The sequence below is a fragment of the Uloborus diversus genome, chromosome 6, assembly GCF_026930045.1.
Source record: "Uloborus diversus isolate 005 chromosome 6, Udiv.v.3.1, whole genome shotgun sequence".
NCBI classification, from domain to species: Eukaryota; Metazoa; Arthropoda; class Arachnida; order Araneae; family Uloboridae; genus Uloborus; species Uloborus diversus.
In genome coordinates this window covers 118,536,733-118,556,575 of record NC_072736.1, presented here as the reverse complement: position 1 = coordinate 118,556,575, position 19,843 = coordinate 118,536,733, and the positions used below count along the sequence as shown (strand labels likewise).

At 32.8% G+C, this 19,843-nt stretch overlaps 1 protein-coding gene across 1 annotated transcript; it reads left to right on the top strand.

Annotated features, from left to right (window-relative positions):
* The first annotated feature begins 1,273 nt into the window (after nucleotides 1-1,273).
* LOC129224125 (serine/threonine-protein kinase Nek7-like) lies at nucleotides 1,274-19,271 on the top strand. Its single transcript, XM_054858538.1, has 8 exons — nucleotides 1,274-1,444; nucleotides 3,700-3,762; nucleotides 3,844-3,954; nucleotides 5,775-5,883; nucleotides 12,265-12,372; nucleotides 13,291-13,385; nucleotides 14,256-14,369; nucleotides 19,028-19,271. Exons 1-8 carry the CDS (start codon nucleotides 1,274-1,276, stop codon nucleotides 19,148-19,150), a joined length of 894 nt encoding a protein of 297 aa, XP_054714513.1. The 3' UTR covers nucleotides 19,151-19,271.
* The last annotated feature ends 572 nt before the right edge of the window (nucleotides 19,272-19,843 follow it).

The following is a 19,843-nucleotide window of genomic DNA, read 5'->3' as shown; positions in this document are numbered from 1 at the left end:
GAAAGGCAAGGCGTAAATTTAAGTATTTGGTATGGATTCAGAAAAGAGAGTTGGAGCAAAGACTGGCAGATAACATAAGCAAAATTTTTGAAACATTGATGAAAATTAAGATAGTAAATTTTTTAGAGACTAATAATCTATTGACTAGTTTTCAGTACGGTTTCAGGAAAGGTAAATCATGTGCAACTAATTTATTATATTTCTATGACAAAGTTACCATGGCTTTGGACAATAAGAAGCCTGTAGATGTTGTTTACATTGATTTTCAAAAAGCTTTCGATAAGGTACCGCATGTTGCTCTACTTAGCAAATTAGCTAATATAGGAATAGGAGGGAAAACTTTCATTTGGGTAAAAAATTGGCTGACCGGAAAGAAACAAAGGGTAGTTTTAAGGGGAAATTATTCTAATTGGAGTGAGGTTTTAAGCAGGGTTCCTCAAGGATCAGTGTTAGGGCCTGTTTTGTTCATTGTTTTTATGAACGATATTAATAAAATATTTCTGGGAACATGAATTGTTTTGCTGATGATGTCAAAGTTATGGGGAGTGTAGGAAATGAAGAACAAGCAAATCATCTGCAAGAAGATCTAGATCATATTACGGAGTGGGCTGATAAATGGGATATGGCTGTTAATGTTGCGAAATGTCAAGTGCTACATTTAGAGCATGGAAATAAGTGTACAAGTTATTATTTGCAAGGTTCAGTCATTAGTCAGGCAGAAAAAGTTACTGATCTGGGCGTCTTAATAAGTCAGGATTTAAAGTTCAGCCAACAGTGTAGCATAGCTAGTAACAAAGCGAATAAGATGCTTGGGTTTATCAATAGATCTATTTCAAACAAAATTGTTTTAAGCTATTTAAATCTCAGGCTAACATGGATATTAGGAAAAATTATTATTTTAGCAGGGTAGTGGAACCTTGGAACAGCTTACCGGAAGAGGTGGTAATGAGCAAGGGAGTAGATAGTTTTAACAGGGCCATTGATCTTCACTGGGGATTGTAAATTGACTGGGACCAGTCTAGCTGTTCCCAGAGCCTGTTGCTGGTCTTCACTTTTGTATTTGTATAATATTTGAAATGAAAAAACATGTTAGTGTCAATGAAACGGGCGTAAATCATTATTTTATCCTGAATTATTTTTTTAAAATTATGTCACAATATTTCCTGCATTTCTTGCTCATATGTTTTTACTTTAAATAATACATTTCATATAACACTTCCTGAACAGTTCTCAGTTTCTTTATTCATTAAATTTAGTAATTTACTTGCTGACAATGTATGAACTGGATGAAGAAATCTCTCAGCTAACCACTACTAGTGACTCTAAATATGGTATGCTGTCAAATTTTGAAATTGAGAAAAAAATTGGCAAAGGACAATTTAGTGTGGTATTCAGAGTTAAATGCAAATTGGATGGAAAACTGGTGGCATTAAAAAAAGTTCAGGTAAGCTTCAGACTATGTCCATTTTTGTGTACTACTTACTTGAATTGCAACGATGATTCCAACATTTTTTTTTTTAATGTTACTATATTAAGCTGAGTAGCAGAAACAGCATGAGGCTGCAATGTTTGTTGCAGATTATTGATAAAGTTCGCATTCTATGCCTTATTTGGAGGCAGAAAAAAAACTAAATTTTTTAAAGAAAAAAAATCATGCATATCAGCAAACGAAGAATTGTACCATCGGTTTTATGATTATTAATCTAATGTCTGTAGTCTAGAAGACAATTATGATGCCCACCTTGGGACTTGAAGCTTCCCATGTGTGATCATGCTCCCTTCAAGAGAAGGACTTAGGACTGAGTTCCTGGGGGGGGGGGGGTTTCTTGAGTACTATTATTTGTAATCAAGACTTTATTTAGACTTAATGTGGCCCTAAGTTATTTCAGGTTTTGGATCTCTTTAGTAGTCCAGACAACTTTTCTGTGGGTGGAAAAAAAGGCCTCTTTTTAAAGCCCCCCCCCTCACTATATTGTTGTCCTTTTCCCGTCATACATAAGGTCATGACTTCCTTTTCATGTGTCGTTTTCATTAATGTGTTGCCTACTGTCCTTCTTAAATTGAATTTAAGGGAAATGGTGTCCCTTTTTTAGTAGGGTATGGACTATCCTCTATTTTAGGGGGTACGCAGTTTCTCCTCCTCTGGAGAAATTTTTGTAAAATAGATATAAAATTCTGCATTTTGAAGACTTATAAGGGGTATCCTCCCCCCTTAAATCTGCCCATGCTCTAGGGTCACCAGCAGACTTAGATAAAATGAAAAGCTTTCTGCAAACACAAATCCTAACTGGAGAATTTTCTGCAAATAATTATTTTTCCTAATTCACCCTTGAATAAATAATTAAATTTATATTCAAATATGAAAGAGACAAAAAAAAGTGCTGTAAATAATTTTATTTATTTATTTATTTATTTATTTTTCTAGAATAAAGTATAGTTTGTGCTTATTTTTCACCAACTGAAGAAAACTGCAAAAACCACTTTTTTTTTCATACATGTGCTTTAAAAGGCTTTTGAAAAAGAAAAGAGGATTCAACAGAAATAAATTGGGATTTTTTTTTAAATTTCCCTTAATTTTTTTTTTTTAAATTAATGTTTGGCAGTTTAAAAAATTTTCTGTGGAGCCAAAAATTTTCTAAGAACGCTGTTCGCGTGTTCGTCTATAGCATACAAGAATGGTCCCTGGTACCTACTGCACCACTGCATGTGGTTTAATCAGCTGCATAAGGCCCTGGAGAGAGCTCTGTGTTTTTTTTTATTTATAAATGTCCAAATTAGGAGCCAAGCAACTCCTGATCTAGTGCAGAGATATTGATTAGAAATGAGAATTTTGGGGACTTTGTGACTACAAAAGTATTTGATGTCTGTTCCATTATTTCTACCGGAAAGATAGGAGTAGTGAAATTCGCTCACCACCTGCGATTTCCACATGTTATTATGACCAGGACCGGATTTAGGGGAGGGCAGACGGGGTTACTGCCCCGGGGCCTCCATAACAAAGGGGCCCCCACAATAAAATTTTTACAAAATATCCTAACTTTCAATGGTCAAAAATATCGAACATATACATATATATCAAAATATTCGGATATATATCAAAGTATCGGATATTTTCAAAAATATGATGATCTTTTCGAACCCTGATTAGGGGCCTCCACATTTCCAAATCTGGCCCTGGTTATGATGCATTTTAAAAACCTTATTTCACTGTTTAAATGTCAGTAATGCATTTTCTGAAGTAATTAGCTTCAAACCACGTACCTCCTAAATTAACCAAAGGAGTCAAGTCGAAAATGTTTTGTTTAGTGTTCCGACAGTTGAAGAAAAGAAAAATACAGAAAAGAAACTAAAGTTCAATACAAAGAATATGAAGTTGAACTTTTCCTTGAACCTTGCTTTGATATTTATATTGTTTTTCTGTACATGCACAGACACACACAAAAATGCATATTTTGAAGGGTTTTCATTAAAATAATTGAGCAGTAAGAGGGTTAAATGTAAAAATGTCATTGCCCAATCAGTTTACTAGAAACAGTTCTTTTTTCCATAGTTTGTTTCCTTTCTATGTAAAAATAGACTAATGCAAATCTTGAATGCTGAGTTTTTTGTATTTATTTTTTAATTTGTGTTTAGGAATCTCATTATTGACTCCTAAAGTCAAAAATATAAGAGTAATTTTGATTGTGACACTTTATTTAGATTTCTGAGATGATGGACTCTAAAGCAAGATTAGATTGCATAAAGGAGATCAATTTACTCCAGGTACTTTTTCAAATTTCTAAGCTTACTGCCTGAGATTTTAAACTATACATGTTTTTTTACAATATATTATTTTGTTTTTAGCAACTTAACCATCCAAATGTTATAAAATATCTGGCATCTTTCATTGATGACAATGTGCTATACATTGTTCTTGATTTAGCTGATGCAGGTGACCTTTCTCGAATGATTAAGGTATGTTTTTTAAGTTTGAATTTTAAATATTTTAACTGCATTCAGAACACTTTTCCCTAATATAATTAAGATTCTGTTCCAAAGATAAAATGATTCGTATTGATTACACTGTGGGGCATAGGCGAGCGAAGGAGAGTTAGAGGGGACATGATTCAGTTATTTAAATTTATCAAAATGAAAGATGTAAATGGATTAAATTTTTGCGGGGAAAGCAGGACGCGGGGTCATTGTTTTAAGCTATTTAAATCTCAGGCTAACTTGGAAATTAGGAAAAACTACTACTTTAGCAGGGTCGTGGGCACTTGGAATAGCTTACCGGAAGAGGCGGTAATGAGCAAGGGGGTGGATAGCTTTAAGAGGGCCACTGATCTTCATTGGGGACTAATTAATTGACTAGGACCAGCCTAGCTGGACCCAGAGCCTGTTGCTGGTCGTCACATTTTTATTTGTGCACATGGCTTCAGAAATGGGGGTGTCAGTGTACCAGGAGGTTAAAATTGCACTTGGAAAGGCTCCTATACTTACTCGCTTAAGGAAAAATTTCAAATGTTGTCTGTGAAAAAGCATTTTTAAAGCATATGAGTTAAGAAATTAATGAACCTGAAAATGTAAAATTTTAGCCACTTTTGTATTAACTTTCATTTTTGTGTTCTAATGGGGGGTAGCTCTTGTGACCCCTGTGCGCACGCCTATGCTGTAGGGCATGCAAAATGTTTCTGACATTATTCTTGCTAATTTTTATATGCATTAGCCTCCTGAATATATGGCTTCTGTTTTCCCCCATCATGCACCATTTTTTGGAGACCCAGCCTCTTTGTTTTTTACCTTTGAATAATTTGATGGCAATGATTTTGATTTGGAAAGAGAAGGAAGTATTTTTTCAACCTTTTTATCTTGGCTGCAGGACTAGAGAGGTGAAAAGTTCAAGAATATAAACATTTGTAACAAGGAGGGGGACTTAAGGGTGGTTTTTCTTCTTTAAAATATGTAAAAAATCATTGAAACACATCTTTTTTTCTGCTTTTTTTTCAACAAATTTGCTAATATTTTCCCTCCTATTTACATAGAAATCTAAGGAGTTGTATCACTCATGTATGTCTGAAATTATGATTGTGACAAAAGTCTTAAGAAATTATCACGGAAATGCCACACCTTGAATGTAAGCCACATTGGAAAACTGCAAATCTTCACTGAATAAATTTTCTCCATATGAATTATAATTGTTCAACTTTCCTTCTCAAATACTTAATATTGTAATTTATTGCAAATGTAACCTGAATAAATATAATTTATACAGTAAGTTTCTGCATTGAAGGCTTGCAATGTAACTCAAATGCAAAGTGTGGCACATATATATATATATATTTTTCAGGGTGATTAATGATTTGAGTTTTACATGAGTGAGTCCAATACTCTGTTTTCACATCCAAAAATGATTGAAAAAAGAAGTTTTTGTTAGCTTTTTAAAATATTTAAGGAAGAATATCTCATAAGTCTCCTACTTTGCTACAAATGTTCATGTTTTTAAACTTTTCTGCTCCCTACCCTGTTAAAAAAATAATGATTAATATAATGGTCAATATGTCTCCAAACCAAATAATGGCTATGAAATTATTGAAAACCAAAAGAATTAGGAGGGACCTATCTCCAGAAAATGGTGGATGATGGGGGAAAATGACATTGATCGTTTTTGGGTTCAGGAGATCCTTTTACATGAGAATCTGAAAGAATGGTGTGAGAAGATTATTATTATTATTATTATTTTTATATTTTTCTACACAGAATTATTAATATTATTTATATCTATTCTCTGATTTTAGTATTTCAAAAAACAAATGAGGTTAATCCCAGAAAAAACAATATGGAAGTATTTTGTTCAAGTTTGCGGAGCTGTTGAACATATGCATTCAAAAAGAATCATGCATAGAGGTATGGAGTTATTTTTCAAATTTTCTGTATAAAATAACTATCAAAACTGTTTTAATTCACTACATGTTTATTACTCTGAATTTGCTTAAAGCAGGAATAAAATTTACAAATCTGAAATATATGTCATACTTATAGTCAGGGGCGGCAAATAGGGGGTCAAGAGGGGGCGGTTGCACCCCCAAATTTTTTGAGTAGAATGATAGAAAATGGGTGAACTCAATTTATGTAAATCAATGTTCATCAGTAATAATTTGATGAAATTCGACACATTCCCAGACAAGAAAAAGTGTTTTTCGTTCTTTGGATGATGACTTAGAAAATCATGAAGTATTTTCCGGCCATTTCAGATCATAGAAAACTGATAGAGAACCATGGTTGATTTTAACTCGTTAACATTTCCTCATATAGGCTAAATGTTTCATACTTGTGTGCCCAGTGTAACAATAGTATGTCCAATATGAGATGCCCGTGTAAGGTGGCGTGGCTGCATGGTTTTCACAAGGAAATTCCTTGATATTTTACATTCACTTTTATGCTCATTTTTTAAGTGTATATTTATTTGATGAGTGTTCATTGCTTTCTTCTGCTAGAAACACGTTTCAGTTGCTCAATGCATTTTATGCTTTGATAGAAATTTCTTAAAAATGCATGTGATTATTGAATAAAAAAAACATGTCAACAAATACCTTTTATGGAGCTCTATAATTATGCAATCTCAGAGTGACACAAGATGGTCTTCAAGAGTTAAAATCATAAAAACATTTCTATATAACTTCAAAGCAGTGATTTGACAACTGGAAGAATTATTGCTAAACGATTCTTTCAATGGTGAAAAAGCTCATTCCCTATAGCATGTATGACTTCGTTTGAATTTTTATTGAAATTGTTTGTATTGAGGAAGTTTTTGAAAAATGCTTTACTCTATCAAAACATCATCAATCCGCTACCCTTAATTTTCGGACTATTCAAGCCACAGTTCAATCTACAATTGAAACTGAAAATAGATTTGATATACATGTATATTTCAATCAAACGTAAAACTTTTCAAAAAATTTCTTCCTCCGAGCCAAAAAAAAAAAAAAAAGTGACAAAAATCCACATGATGATGTGAAGTAAAACATTTTTTTAAAATATTTTGTGATGTAATAGATTCAGTTTTGAATGAAATTAACACAAGATTTGATGATAATTATTTTTCTGTATGGTTGGCTCAATATTATCTCTACTGGATTTTGAAAACAAAAAATAAAATGTTTCAATTATGAGCAAAGTTTTTAACATGAGGTAAAAAAAATTTCATGCAATATACCGACAGACCGGCTATCACATCCTGAGACTGCAGTTTCGCCCATAGACGTTTTCTATTTAGTTGTAATGACAAAACAGCATAACACTAGGAACCGATAGATTAGTAACACGATTCCCTGCTCTTTCGAATTCCAAAAATTACGCATTAAAACTTTTCTAAAAGGTATAAAAACTTTAGTATCGAGATGTTTTGTATGATAACTTATTAGAAAGTGAATAAAAATTTTAATTGTTTCTAAACACCAATTTTAATTCATATTAAACCAATTCTATGACCACTGTTAGCTAATGTGTGTTTGGTACCGCATTGTGGTAATACATATTTAAGAAACTCGACCCCCCAAATGAAATGCTGAGATGTCGCCCCTGCTTATAGCGAGACCCCACGTGATAACAGGCCAGACAACTCCCCTCCCCCCCGCTTCGTTACGCCACCAGTAGTCGATCTTTGAACTTGGCGCGAAACTTAAAAACAGTGCAGTTTACCAGTAGTGTTGCTTGCTCTGGTTGATATAGATGAAATAGGAAATATGTAACTTCGGATGCACATTTTTGAATACAATTCTGTTGGATTTATCTCTTCCTTCCCACGTACCGGAATGTAGAGGCAATTAAAAAATATATGTATAATATAAGTCTTAAGTATCTGCTGAGTGAAAAGTGAGTCAGCGAGTTCCGCTGCCGAACAACCTGCATGTAAAGCAAAAAGCTGGACGCCTCATGGAATAAATTTTAAAGTTCGGAGGTAAGTACTCTTTTCTCAGATAAACAAATTTACATTTTATGCAGTTAAGATTTCTTAAGTTTTCCTCCATTACACAAACAATTGTCAGTTTCCTTTCCGATATCTTTGTCTGTAATTTGTAATTTCAGCATACTGCTTTAATATTTGAAACGGTTAACTTGCAACTTTTTATTTCTTTATTTTTTCAACTTTGAACACGCATTTATTCGAAATGGATTTTCCAAACTAACAATATACATATGTCAAAATTTTCTGCGAATATACTTGTTGCTATCAGAAGCGTAACTTGGTGTTGATATTCAGTAAAAATGTAAACAAGTTTATTGAAACAGGCTTTTAACTGAACTAATCTTATATTTTCGGTTTCGATTAAATTGTTTTATACGCTAGCATGTGTTATTTTGATCAAAAAACATTCCTTGATGGGTTTCCGTAGTTCTGAGATAAAAGATTAGATTTGAACGCCGGAGGTCGTGGGTTCGATACTTAAACATTTCCCCCCAACTACGCCCCTGCAATGTTATTCAAACAAGCTGGTTCTGTGCGTAAATTAAAAAATATATATATGGTTTTTTTTTCACTGTTGTCTTTAGGTTTTATGATATTTATGCACACATTGTGGTTAAGTTAACGGTATTCATAATTTCTGGGCTTGCGAAAGATTAATTTTGAGCAGTGGATACACAACATGTTTTTGCCAAATGCTCTATGCTTGTTTGTTTATGCTTAAAAAGGGCAAAATGTCTTGAACTACATATTTTTTGAACTCCTTGGGTTTTCTGTTAATAAGCTTTCAGGAACTCTGAAACTGTAACATAAATTGAATTAAAGGGCTGTCTATAAAGTATGTTACAAACTTTTGAACAAATCCCCCCCCCCCCCCCCCTCCTCCTTGTTACATGTAACGCTGTTCAACATGAGCATATTGTTATAAACAACGCGTGATGTCACACTTCTTGTTATCCCCTCCCTTCCCCCTGTCACAAAACTGTCACATTGATTTCCTAAAAGAGCATACTTAGCAAAATGTTGATCTAAATTTAACATATATGAGGTTTTAAGTATTAAAGAAAGTTGCTAAAATGGTCATTCTATGAAAAGTTTTTTGAAAAATATTACTTTGTCATCAATTAATGCTTTTTAAAATAATTTTTCAAAAGCCTAAAATGATGAACAATTAAAGCCCCCCCCCCCACACACACAAGAATCATTAGCAGCAGAAAAAGCTAAAAATGGGAAAGTAGCCGAATTCCAAAAAAAAAAGGCTGTTTAGATATTGAATACATTTTTTGATATACAACATACAGTATTCATGATGTATCATTCATTCTTTAATTAACGTTTTTCAAGTTGAATTCCTGTGTAATTTTTCGAGAGTGCCCACCGAAGGGGGGGGGGTCGGAATCATAGTCTCATAGTAATGATAGCTTTTCAACGGCTATAGTTATAAATAACTGTGCCCTTGAAATTTTAAGGGAGATGGAGATGTTTTGGTTTTTTTTTTTTTTTTTGAAGGTTTCATAATTGAAGGGGGTAGGGCACCGTCTACTTTGGGGATGGCACCCAAGCATTCACGTCTTTTTAAAAGCATAAATTTGCTCAGCTAAGTTAACATTAATAATCTGGTATTATGTACTTTAATTTGATGTTATGTCTTTGAAACATATTGCATTCCTGTTTCCCGTTTACTTAAGTAAAAATGTTTATTTATTTTTTAAAATTTCATTTAATTCTTATTCAAATACAATAGTAATATTATTTTTTGTTTTGATGTAATTGTAAAATGAAAGTTCATTTATTTATTTGAATACTTCTTAAGACTTAATGTTTCAATACAATATACGAGTACTTAAAATGCGATTAGTTAAAAAACAATTTCTAATGAAAAATAAAACTGTGTTTATTTATCACTTTGTTTTAACATGATTGTAAAATAAAATCGTGTTTAGTTATTTGAATACTTTGTAAGACTATGAATTAAGCTCAGTGTATTTTTTAATGTATGATTATCGGTTCCTTTTTATGTTTTCAAATGAAAAAGTAGAACTTGTAATGCTACTTGAATAACAGAAGACAATAATAAATAAACCAAATAGTTTTATTTAACCAAAATATTAATCGAAGTGCTCCCTTCCCAATATCATTGTGGATCGACAAACGATGACGTCATTTGCTAGTTGGATGGCCTTTTTATCTCGAAGGCCTCGCTTATAGTCAGGCCCGGATCTGCGTACCTTCAGTGCGGGGGGGGGGGGGGGGGGGGGGGGGGGGGACACATCCTTAAGGGGGGCCCAACAAACCAAGAAATTGAAGAAAAAATTGAAAAAATAAAACTTGCACAAAGACTTATTTACATTGCAAATGTATATTGCTGGCCTCTGTGGAGGGCAATACAGATTTTGTTGCAGGGTGTCCCAAAATTTATAGATGTGGGCCTGTTTATAGTGTTAGAGGGTCCTATCTTTTCTGCTTTTTTTTCTTTTGAAAATAGTGCTTCATTAATATTGCTAGCAGGTTTTGCATAATTTAAGTTTTATTTCCCACCTACACTCTTAGTTTCAATGTATTTTGTAATTAATAAGAATATAGATTTTGTAATAGTGTCTTGATTTCAGCCAAAAACTGCAAATTTTATAAAATATACCAAAATAATCCATCCTATTTTCGGCACATCTATTGTGGTTTCAAGTTATTATTTATTTATTTTATTATTGTTATTTATTTCTTTTTATTTACTAGTTAAAATATTGTGATTTATTTGCATTTTATCTGTTCATTTATGTATTTTTTTGAAAAGTTTGAGTAAAAACTTGTGTATTCATTTTATTTTTCTACTGCAGTCTTTCTTTTAACATGTTTTGTAGTCTTTAAAAGTTTTTTGCAACATTGTCCGTTCTTTTCAAAAGATTTTGTAAGATGCTTGTTAAAATAAGGTAATTGTATTTCAGGAACAATTGAATGCTAATACAGTTGGACCCCGATTCAACAAATTCATCAGTACCAAATCTTTTATACATTAAATCAAGGTTATTCATAATATCGGGGTGTGAAAAAAAATTAAATAAATGAAAAAACTGCACTTAATTTATTAGAAACATATTTATTCAGCTTTTCACGATTAATTACACACTAGTTAATTTGAAATTTTAAAATGATGTTTTGATCTTTGACAATTTCCTTAATACTTCACTTGAGATAGTTCTCTTTCGACTTTGTGACGATAAGAAAATACTGTATCATTTGCAGCCTGCTTCATGACAAATGTTTTTACAGTTTCCAGGCCATGTAAAGCATTTGAAAATGTACCGTTTAATGAAAGTTTCATTTTCGCTTTCTGCATCAGAATTGCTATTCGTTGGTTGCCCTGTTGCCCATCAAAAATTGCTGATTAATTCCAATAGAAGTCTTTTTGTATTTCAGGCAGTATAGATAGAATATTTGGAAAACAATCCAATATATTTCCTCACTCAAATTAAGGAAAAAGATTTTTTTTCTGCTGTTAAAATAATTCGTCAATTCAGGGTTTTTTATTCGGCAAATACGGGTTTTTTATTCGGTAAATAGAGGTTTTTGCCTTCATTTTACTCGGGGAAAAAGAAAAAAATCTTATTTTGTTAAATCACAAAATTTGTTAAATAGGGGCTTGTTAAATCAGGGTCCGACTGTATTTCTTTTAATGTGACATTCCTGTCCTTGGTTACTCTTGAAAATGGACAGAAATTCTCCTCATTGGATTATTTTCCCTGTAAATCTGAAGGCAAACCTTGATTTCTTTGTTTCTGATCTCTGAAATCGTCCAATAAACATCAATTGTTTAAAATTGTCTACTGGTGCCTTTATGACCGAAAACATTTTGCGAATTGTACTAACTAAATCACAGTTATTTTCCAATCTTTTCAAATATTCCAATGGCAAATTTTATGCAAAATGAGCAAGCACATTTTGTAACCAATTAGGAGCAGTAAGCAGTTAAGATCATGTTAAGGTGCTTCTTTTAAGCAGTAGAAATAAATAGTCTAGTTGTTATTTGTAGGAGTCTGCCTTTGGGAAGCAAAGCTTTTGGTTTGGATGTGTTAATCCAGCTTGTAATTAAATTTAAGTTAGCTGTGCAGCATAGTAGATCACAAAACTAACAAAATGCTTTGAATTATCTATAGAACTATTATATACCATCCTCCCCCTCCCCCCATCCTGTGGATTGGAAAAAAAATCCAGGTGCTCTTGTTTAAATTATGGATTTTCAAAAGAACTTGCTAATTATAAGATCTTTTTGTTTTGTTGCTGTAGTAATTTTGTATAAATAATTAAGTATTCTATTCATTTTGTAGATATTAAACCTGCAAATGTCTTTATTACTGCGGAAGGGGTTGTTAAACTTGGTGATCTGGGACTTGGCCGTTTCTTTAGCTCAAAAACAACAGCTGCTCACTCACTGGGTAAAAAAAAATTGTTTTTTTTTTTTTGTTTCTCACTTTATGAAATTTGCTGCAACTAAAGTTAATTCATCTGGGAAAACAAAAGACTCTTGAAATTATTTTTTTATTTATACTTCCATATTCCTCTTTTTGAAGTTATAATGTTTTACAAAATCTTTTTTTAATTCAATATGTACTGTAAGAAAAAAAAAGTTTTGCCTATTCAACTTCTTTTCTTTTTCATTTCCATGCTTTGGCATTGTTTGCTCTGTATAGATCAGAAACATTTTAATTTCACATTCGAAAGGATTTTACTAAACTTCTTGCTTGTTTCTGCTTTTAAACATTTTTAGCTGGGATTATTACATATATTTGCATTATTATACTTCGTACAAGTTGTACATAACAAAAAAGAAAAGTAGTATTTTTTTTCTAAAGAAAAGCTATTACAATGTAGCTTTTAATATTATATTTTTATCGTTTTTATTCCCAATTCGAAGCATAAGTTAGGGATATATACTGTATAAAATAAATTTTTAATGTATTCACTTGTATGAAACAAGCATATCGTTGTCTCAAAGCAGCAGTAGGATATCTTACCGTATTTCCTGGATTGCATGTCTTACTGTTGCTCTGAGACACGACAATTTGTATCATGTTTAAAGGGTTTTTAGCAGATGTAGCTTTTAATATTATATTTTTATGGTTTTTCTTCCCAATTCGAAGCATAAGTTAGGGATATATACTGTATAAAATAAATTTTTCAGATTTTCCTTCTTATAAATGTTTCGATTTTTCAAGTTATGCAATTCAACCGCTTGAAGCGGTTGACTTTTTAACCGCTTCACCACTTTTTAAAATTATAACTATATTTCTTTCATGGAATATATTTTTTTAATGCTTTGTTCTAATTTTCATATTGATAATTTTTATTTACAGTTGGAACTCCTTATTACATGTCACCTGAAAGAATACATGAAAATGGTTACAATTTTAAGTCTGATATCTGGTCACTTGGTTGTTTATTATATGAAGTAAGTATACTAAAATATGTCAGAGAAATCTTGAAATGTCGTGTTAAAAATTAACTTAAGATCTTATTGTATCATCATGAAATAAGTAGAAGTAATATTGTACTAAATAAATAAGTAGTTTCTTGTTAATTACATTATATATAAATAGACTATGGCTACCCAACTTCCTGAACTGCTTGCATTTTCTTTCCTTTTTGGTTTGCTTTGCAATTCACAATTGCTTCACTCGCTGAATGCAATGTAAAATATTTTAGTCTAGCTTTATTATAGAAAGAATCTGTGAACTTTTTCAAAAAGAGTATTCAATTTGCGAATTATTACAATTTGCCATTTGCTTGTTTAGATTAAACTATTTTGATGTTGATATGGAAGTATTTTGTATCATAAGAAGTGTTGTGATCGCTGCATCGTAAACAAATAAATACTCACTTCCGAGTAATTGTCATCAACAAATTTGCTAAATAGTTATGTGGAGCAAAAGTGTAGCGATTTTGAATGAAAAACAAATAAACTGTTGCCACTCACCGAGAGATTTTTTTAAACATGCATTAAAGATTTTAAAATGTATAGAGCATCTAAATTACGCATCAAAGTAAGCCGTAGGGCTTACCTTGTTGTTTTTCTTTTGCCGAGAAATAAATGATGAGAAAAAAAGCTATTTATATCCTTACCAAAGAGAGAAAGAAATAATAAACCTTTTCCCTCCATGTATGAGCATTTTAAATAAATAGATAATAAAAAGTTTTAAATGACAATATGTAATATAATTTTTAATTGCTGGAAGGTAAAATAGTAGTGCCCTAGTAAGAAATTTTTATATGTAAGTAATTTTAATTTACTAAATGCATGTTGATTTTGCTTTGCTTTCAGATGGCTGCATTGCAGTCCCCTTTCTATGGTGAAAAGATGAATTTGTATGCTTTATGCAAAAGAATAGAAAATTGTGATTACCCTCCAATTCCATCTGATATCTATTCTGATGAAGTGAGTGCTTGTTGTGTCTCTTTAAATGTTTTTGTTCTTTTGTTTTAAATGTGTTTTGTCAACTTTGTCTCTGCATCTCTCCCATCTATTAAAAGTTAGTAGAGATAATGCTCAAAGTTTAGTTGCAAGTTATTGATTTTATTAAAACATGTACAGAATGACTCGTACTCAAAGTTAGTGGAGGTCCTTGAGTGTTTGAATTAGTTACTTTGAATTCTTTCAGTATAGTTTATGTAAGTACAGTGGAATTAAGAGCATAGCAAGACATTTTTACGATGAAGTTCCCCATTCCAGTGAAAACTTTAATTTATTAGAAATGCATTAAAGACCAATGAGTCCTAACTATATAACTATGATAATAATGTTGTAAGATTCGGGGCTGTTGTGCCGTGGTCTCAGTATTGTTACTCCAAATGTTTGGGCCACATCTGTGGCGGCCATCTTCAGTGTTAGCGTGGTCGAAGCTTCCAGGGAAATGACTTCCTAGCAACTGATACAGATATCAAAGTGTTTTCACTATTTATGTGGGAAGAGCTAACTCTTCCTTCTTTCTGGGCCAGGATTGGCTGATGAACGTTCGTCCTTGTTTCTGGTTGGCTCAAACTTAAGCTCTCTTCATTCTGGTTGGGAATTGGCTGCTGGGCATTCCTCGCTGTTTCTGGTTGGCTAGGAGTATCTCTCCGGATAATCCGTCTAAGTGTAGCATGCCGGAGCTTTTTGATCTTAATTCCTTCTTCCTTTTTCTTAAAATTATTGGGATGTTTGAAAATTTCAATCACTTCTCTGTGTAGTCTGGCGTAATAGTGGGAAGTCCTTGAAAGTATTTTGGTTTCTTTGAATTTAATGTCATGGGTGCCATCACTAAAAGTGTGTTTCGCGACTGCTGATTTCTCAGTGTGGCCCAGACGGCAATTTCTTTGGTGCTCTTTTATTCTTGTATTCATGCTTCCCTTTTTTTTGTTCCAATATAGGCCAATCCGCAGGAACATGGGATCTTCTAAACTCCTGTGGTGGACAAAGGGTCTTTCGCATCTTTTACTGATCGTAGTTGGTCGCTGATTCGATGGGTAGGCTTGAAAACAGTCTTGATGTTGTGTTTTTGCAGCAGTCTTTCAATTATGTTGGCGACGTCCTCAACTTAGGAGAGGTAGTAGCTGTAGATTTGACCAGTTCTTCTTCAGGTGATTGTCCTTCTACTTTGGGGTGGAAAGCTCTTTTAATTTCATGCTTCGAAAAGCCGTTGACTTGGAAGACATTTGTGAGGTGTTAAAGTTCTTTATCAATAGCAGTTGGTTCGCAGATTCTGTTGGCCCTGAGGAATCAAGTTTTCAGGACACCCCTCTTCTGTCGCGGATGGTGACTGAAGTCCTTGTGCAGATAGCGATCCGTATGTGTAGGCATAAGAAAAATACAATGGCCTAGGGTTCTGTCAACTCTATGGTTGACCATGACGTCCTGGAAAAGGCAACTTCCCGTCATTTTCAATTTCCATCGTAAATTGGATATTCTCATGTTGGCTGTTTATGTTAGTAAAAAATCGATGAAGTTCATCTTTTCCATGCTTCCATATCACGAAGGTGTCGCCGACGTGTCTGAGTCAGCAAGTCGGTTGTTTTTCTGCGGTGCTGAGAGCCGTTTCTTCAAATTTCTCTATATAAAAGTTGGCAATAACTGAACTCAATGGACTCCCCATGGCTACACCCTCCTTCTGCTCATAATTGTTATTGTTCCACTTGAAGTATGTTGTCGTTAAGACGTGATGGAACAAATCAGCGATATCTGATGAAAATATTTCCCGCACATACATACTCCATGGCTTCCTTGATCAAGGCTCTGGTGAAAAGAGATACGATGTCGAAGCTCACCAGAATATCTGTCGACTGGATGTTGAAAGTTTTGAGCTTCTCTATGAAGTGGGAAGAATCATGAACAAAAGAGTCTGTACATTAGGTTTTAGTAGGCTGGCAAGATGTTTGGAATGTTGGTTCATTCTTACATATATAACTATGATCCACAACTGTGTCGCTGGCATGTTGTTTTCCTTGCAATGATACTATGATGGCTGAAAAACGAGTTTTACATGTGGCATTTTTCCTGATAATTGATCTCCTATTTGGCAATTTGGAGAATTTGGTAACTAAACTTAGAAGAGGAAGTCTTTAGAATTTGAGCTGCACAATTTTTTCCTGAATATTTCAGGCTGTTTCTTATCTATGTATATCATTTGGTTGCATCACATCAAATTAAGAATCTGAATAAAACTCATCCGCAATAACAAAAAACTGAAAAGCTCTGTTGCCTTAGTTAATTTTGCACTTAAGGGCAAATGAAGAAATACTTAAATGCTGTACAGGATTTTTTTTATTTATTGAAATGGTGAAAATATGGCAAAAGATTTAATTTGCAAAAAGTGTCACCTTGTGACTAAAGTGTTTAAGAAAAGTAAGCAGTGTATTGGAATAGGAGGAAAAACTTTACTTTGAGTTATAAATTGGCTCACTGAAGGAAGCAAAGAGTAGTTGTGAGGGGAAATCACTCTAAATGGAGTGATGTTTTAAGTGGGATTCCTCAGGGATCCATTTTAGGGCCTCTTTTGTTTATAATTTTTATTAATTACATCAATGAAAATATTTCTGGAAGCATGAATTGTTTTGCTGATGATATAAAAATTATGGGGATTGTAGAAAATGAAAAATAAGTAAAACAGCTTCAAGAATATTTAGATCATGTTACTAAGTGGGCGGATAAATAGGGTATGGCAGTTAATGTAGGGAAATGTCAAGTGCTACACTTAGGTCACGGAAATAAGCGTACAAGTTATCGTTTACCAGGGTTCAGTCATAAGTCAGGCAGAAAATGTTATTGATCTGGGTATCTTAATAAATCAGGACTTCAAGTTTAATCAGCAGTGCAGCATTGCATGTAACAAAGCCAACAGAATTATTGGGTTTATCAATAAATTTATTTCAAACAAATCAAAGAAGGTTCTTCTGCCTTTATATAGAAGTTTAGTAAGACCTCATTTGTAGTGTGTTGTTCAGTTTTGGACGCCTTTTCTGAAGAAAGATATTTCTGTATTGGAAAGGGTTCAAAGAAGGGTAACTAGACTAGTAAGGGGACTTTCGGACTTAGATTATGATACCAGACTAAATAGACTTAATATGTATAGCCTGGAGCAGAGGAGAGTCAGAGGGGACATGATTCAGTTATTTAAATTTATCAAAATGAAAGATGTTAATGGATTAAATTTTTGCACAGAAAGCAGGACGAGAGGTCATTGTTTTAAGCTATTTAAATCTCAGGCTAACAAGGAAATCAGGAAAAACTGCTACTTTAGTAGGGTCGTGGGCACTTGGAACAGCTTACCAGAAGAGGCGGTACTGAACAAGGGGTTGGATAGCTTTAAGAGGGCTATTGATCGTCATTGGGGACTAATAAATTGACTAGGACCAGCTTAGCTGGGCTCAGAGCCTGTTGCTGGTCGTCACATTTGTATTTGTATTTTCTTGTTTATAATTAATGTCAAAATATCTTAAATTTGCACTGAACACTTTTAAATTTTATCTTTCTTAAAACTTAGAACAACAAAAATAGGGGAAATGCTGAATTTCTATTTGCATAAAAGGGGTATAATGTGTCTCATTGACTATATGATGTCTTTTTTCTAGCACCAACACTGCTTTAAAATCAATTGTATAAGTGGTTTTGAAATTATTTTTAAAAAAAAATGCATTTCAAAATGAAAAATATTTTAACAAGTTTTAATATCTGTTACATTGGTTGGAAAATGAAATTTTACTTTTCAAGGAAGTTTCTGCATTCTGTGTTCTCTGAAGACTTAAACTTTTGACTTAACTTTTCAAAAAAATTTTCAGAATCATTGACTGATTGGGTCCACCCATAAACACTACCAACAAATATTTTTTCACGGTACATTCGTGGAAAGAAGTCTTCCACTAATAATATTGCACCTTGACGGCAAGGGGATTTGTAGAATCAGGCCCGTCATTTAGGGGGATCAGAGGAGAGGGGAGGGGAGGCAAATTAATCTTTGCTTTGAAAAATTGATATTTTTATCAATAAGTGGGCGTGAATTTTGTTGTTTTTCAATAAAATTTGCATTGAGTGTACAACACCTTTTGCATCCCTCCTCCTTAAAAATTCGATATGTGCCCATGTAAAGTTGTCAGTTTGTGACAAGGGGGAAGATTACAAGAGGTTACAAGAAATAGGACATCACACATTTTGGTTAAAATAGAGAAATTTTTATAAAGCAATATTCCTTGACATGTGACAAGGGGAAGGGGTAAGGTAAAGTGTGATACTTTGTGACAAGGGGGTGGGCTCAAATAAATTGTAAAGAGTATTTAAGCCCTAACCCAAATTACTAATAGTTTATTCAACTTCATGTTGCATTTATTTTCACTCACCACTCTCACATTAAGTACCTATGTATGTAAATTAATAGACAAATAGACAATACTTAATAAGCTGGTAAAATGAATGGCTTTTTGTACCTTTTAAATTCAGTTATACTAAATGTTTCTCTTAAAACTCCATTGCCAAAATTATGACTGGATGTTTTTTATTATCCTTAATTACATGTAAGTAATCATTTGAAGTTTATGTAGTTTTATTTATTTTTTCATACTTTATAGATGCGAAAATTAGTTAAAGAGTGCATAAACTCGGATCCAGATAAACGTCCAGATATTGGATATGTGCATAAGATTGCTTTGGACATGCATTTCAAGTTCTCGCCTCAAGCTTCGCAGACTTAATTTTTTTTTTTAACTGAAAATCTTGTCTATGAAGTTCCAAAGAAAAAAAAATGTTTAAATTTCAGATATGAATCATTCTTGTACTTCATCACAAAATATTTTACATTCCAAAAGTTAAAAAGAAACTATTAGTGTAAGTTTGTTTTAGGGGAAATTCAAGTGTCTAAATATTTTTCATTTGTATATTATGTTATAATATGCAAAATGATATTTCTATAGAGTAGTTTTATTTAAATTTAACATATACTAAAGGTTGTTTTATTGATTACTTTATAATCTAAAGTAATGGTTTGCACCAGGTAAATGAATTCAAGGTTTAAACTTTAAAAACTATTATGTTTGATTAATGCATTGTATTTTAAAAATTAACTAAAAATTTTACTGTTTACGTAAAACTGTGGATTAAAAAGTTACTCCATCATATTACAAAATGTTTTTATTTTTTGTTGCATGTTGTGCTGGTCTTGTTATGAACTTTCCAAAACCATAACTAGATAAAATTGTTTTTAAACAAAGAGCATTGATTCCAAAAGTTTATGTACATTTTAAAACTTTATGATTTTAAATGCAGCTGTTCAGGGTATGTGTAAAGTTCTATCTAGTTCCACCATGCACATTTAAAAAGAAGAGAAATTTGTTTGAATTTTGAGACCTTGAATTCTCAAGTTATGTTTCTCGCAATCACAAATTGTG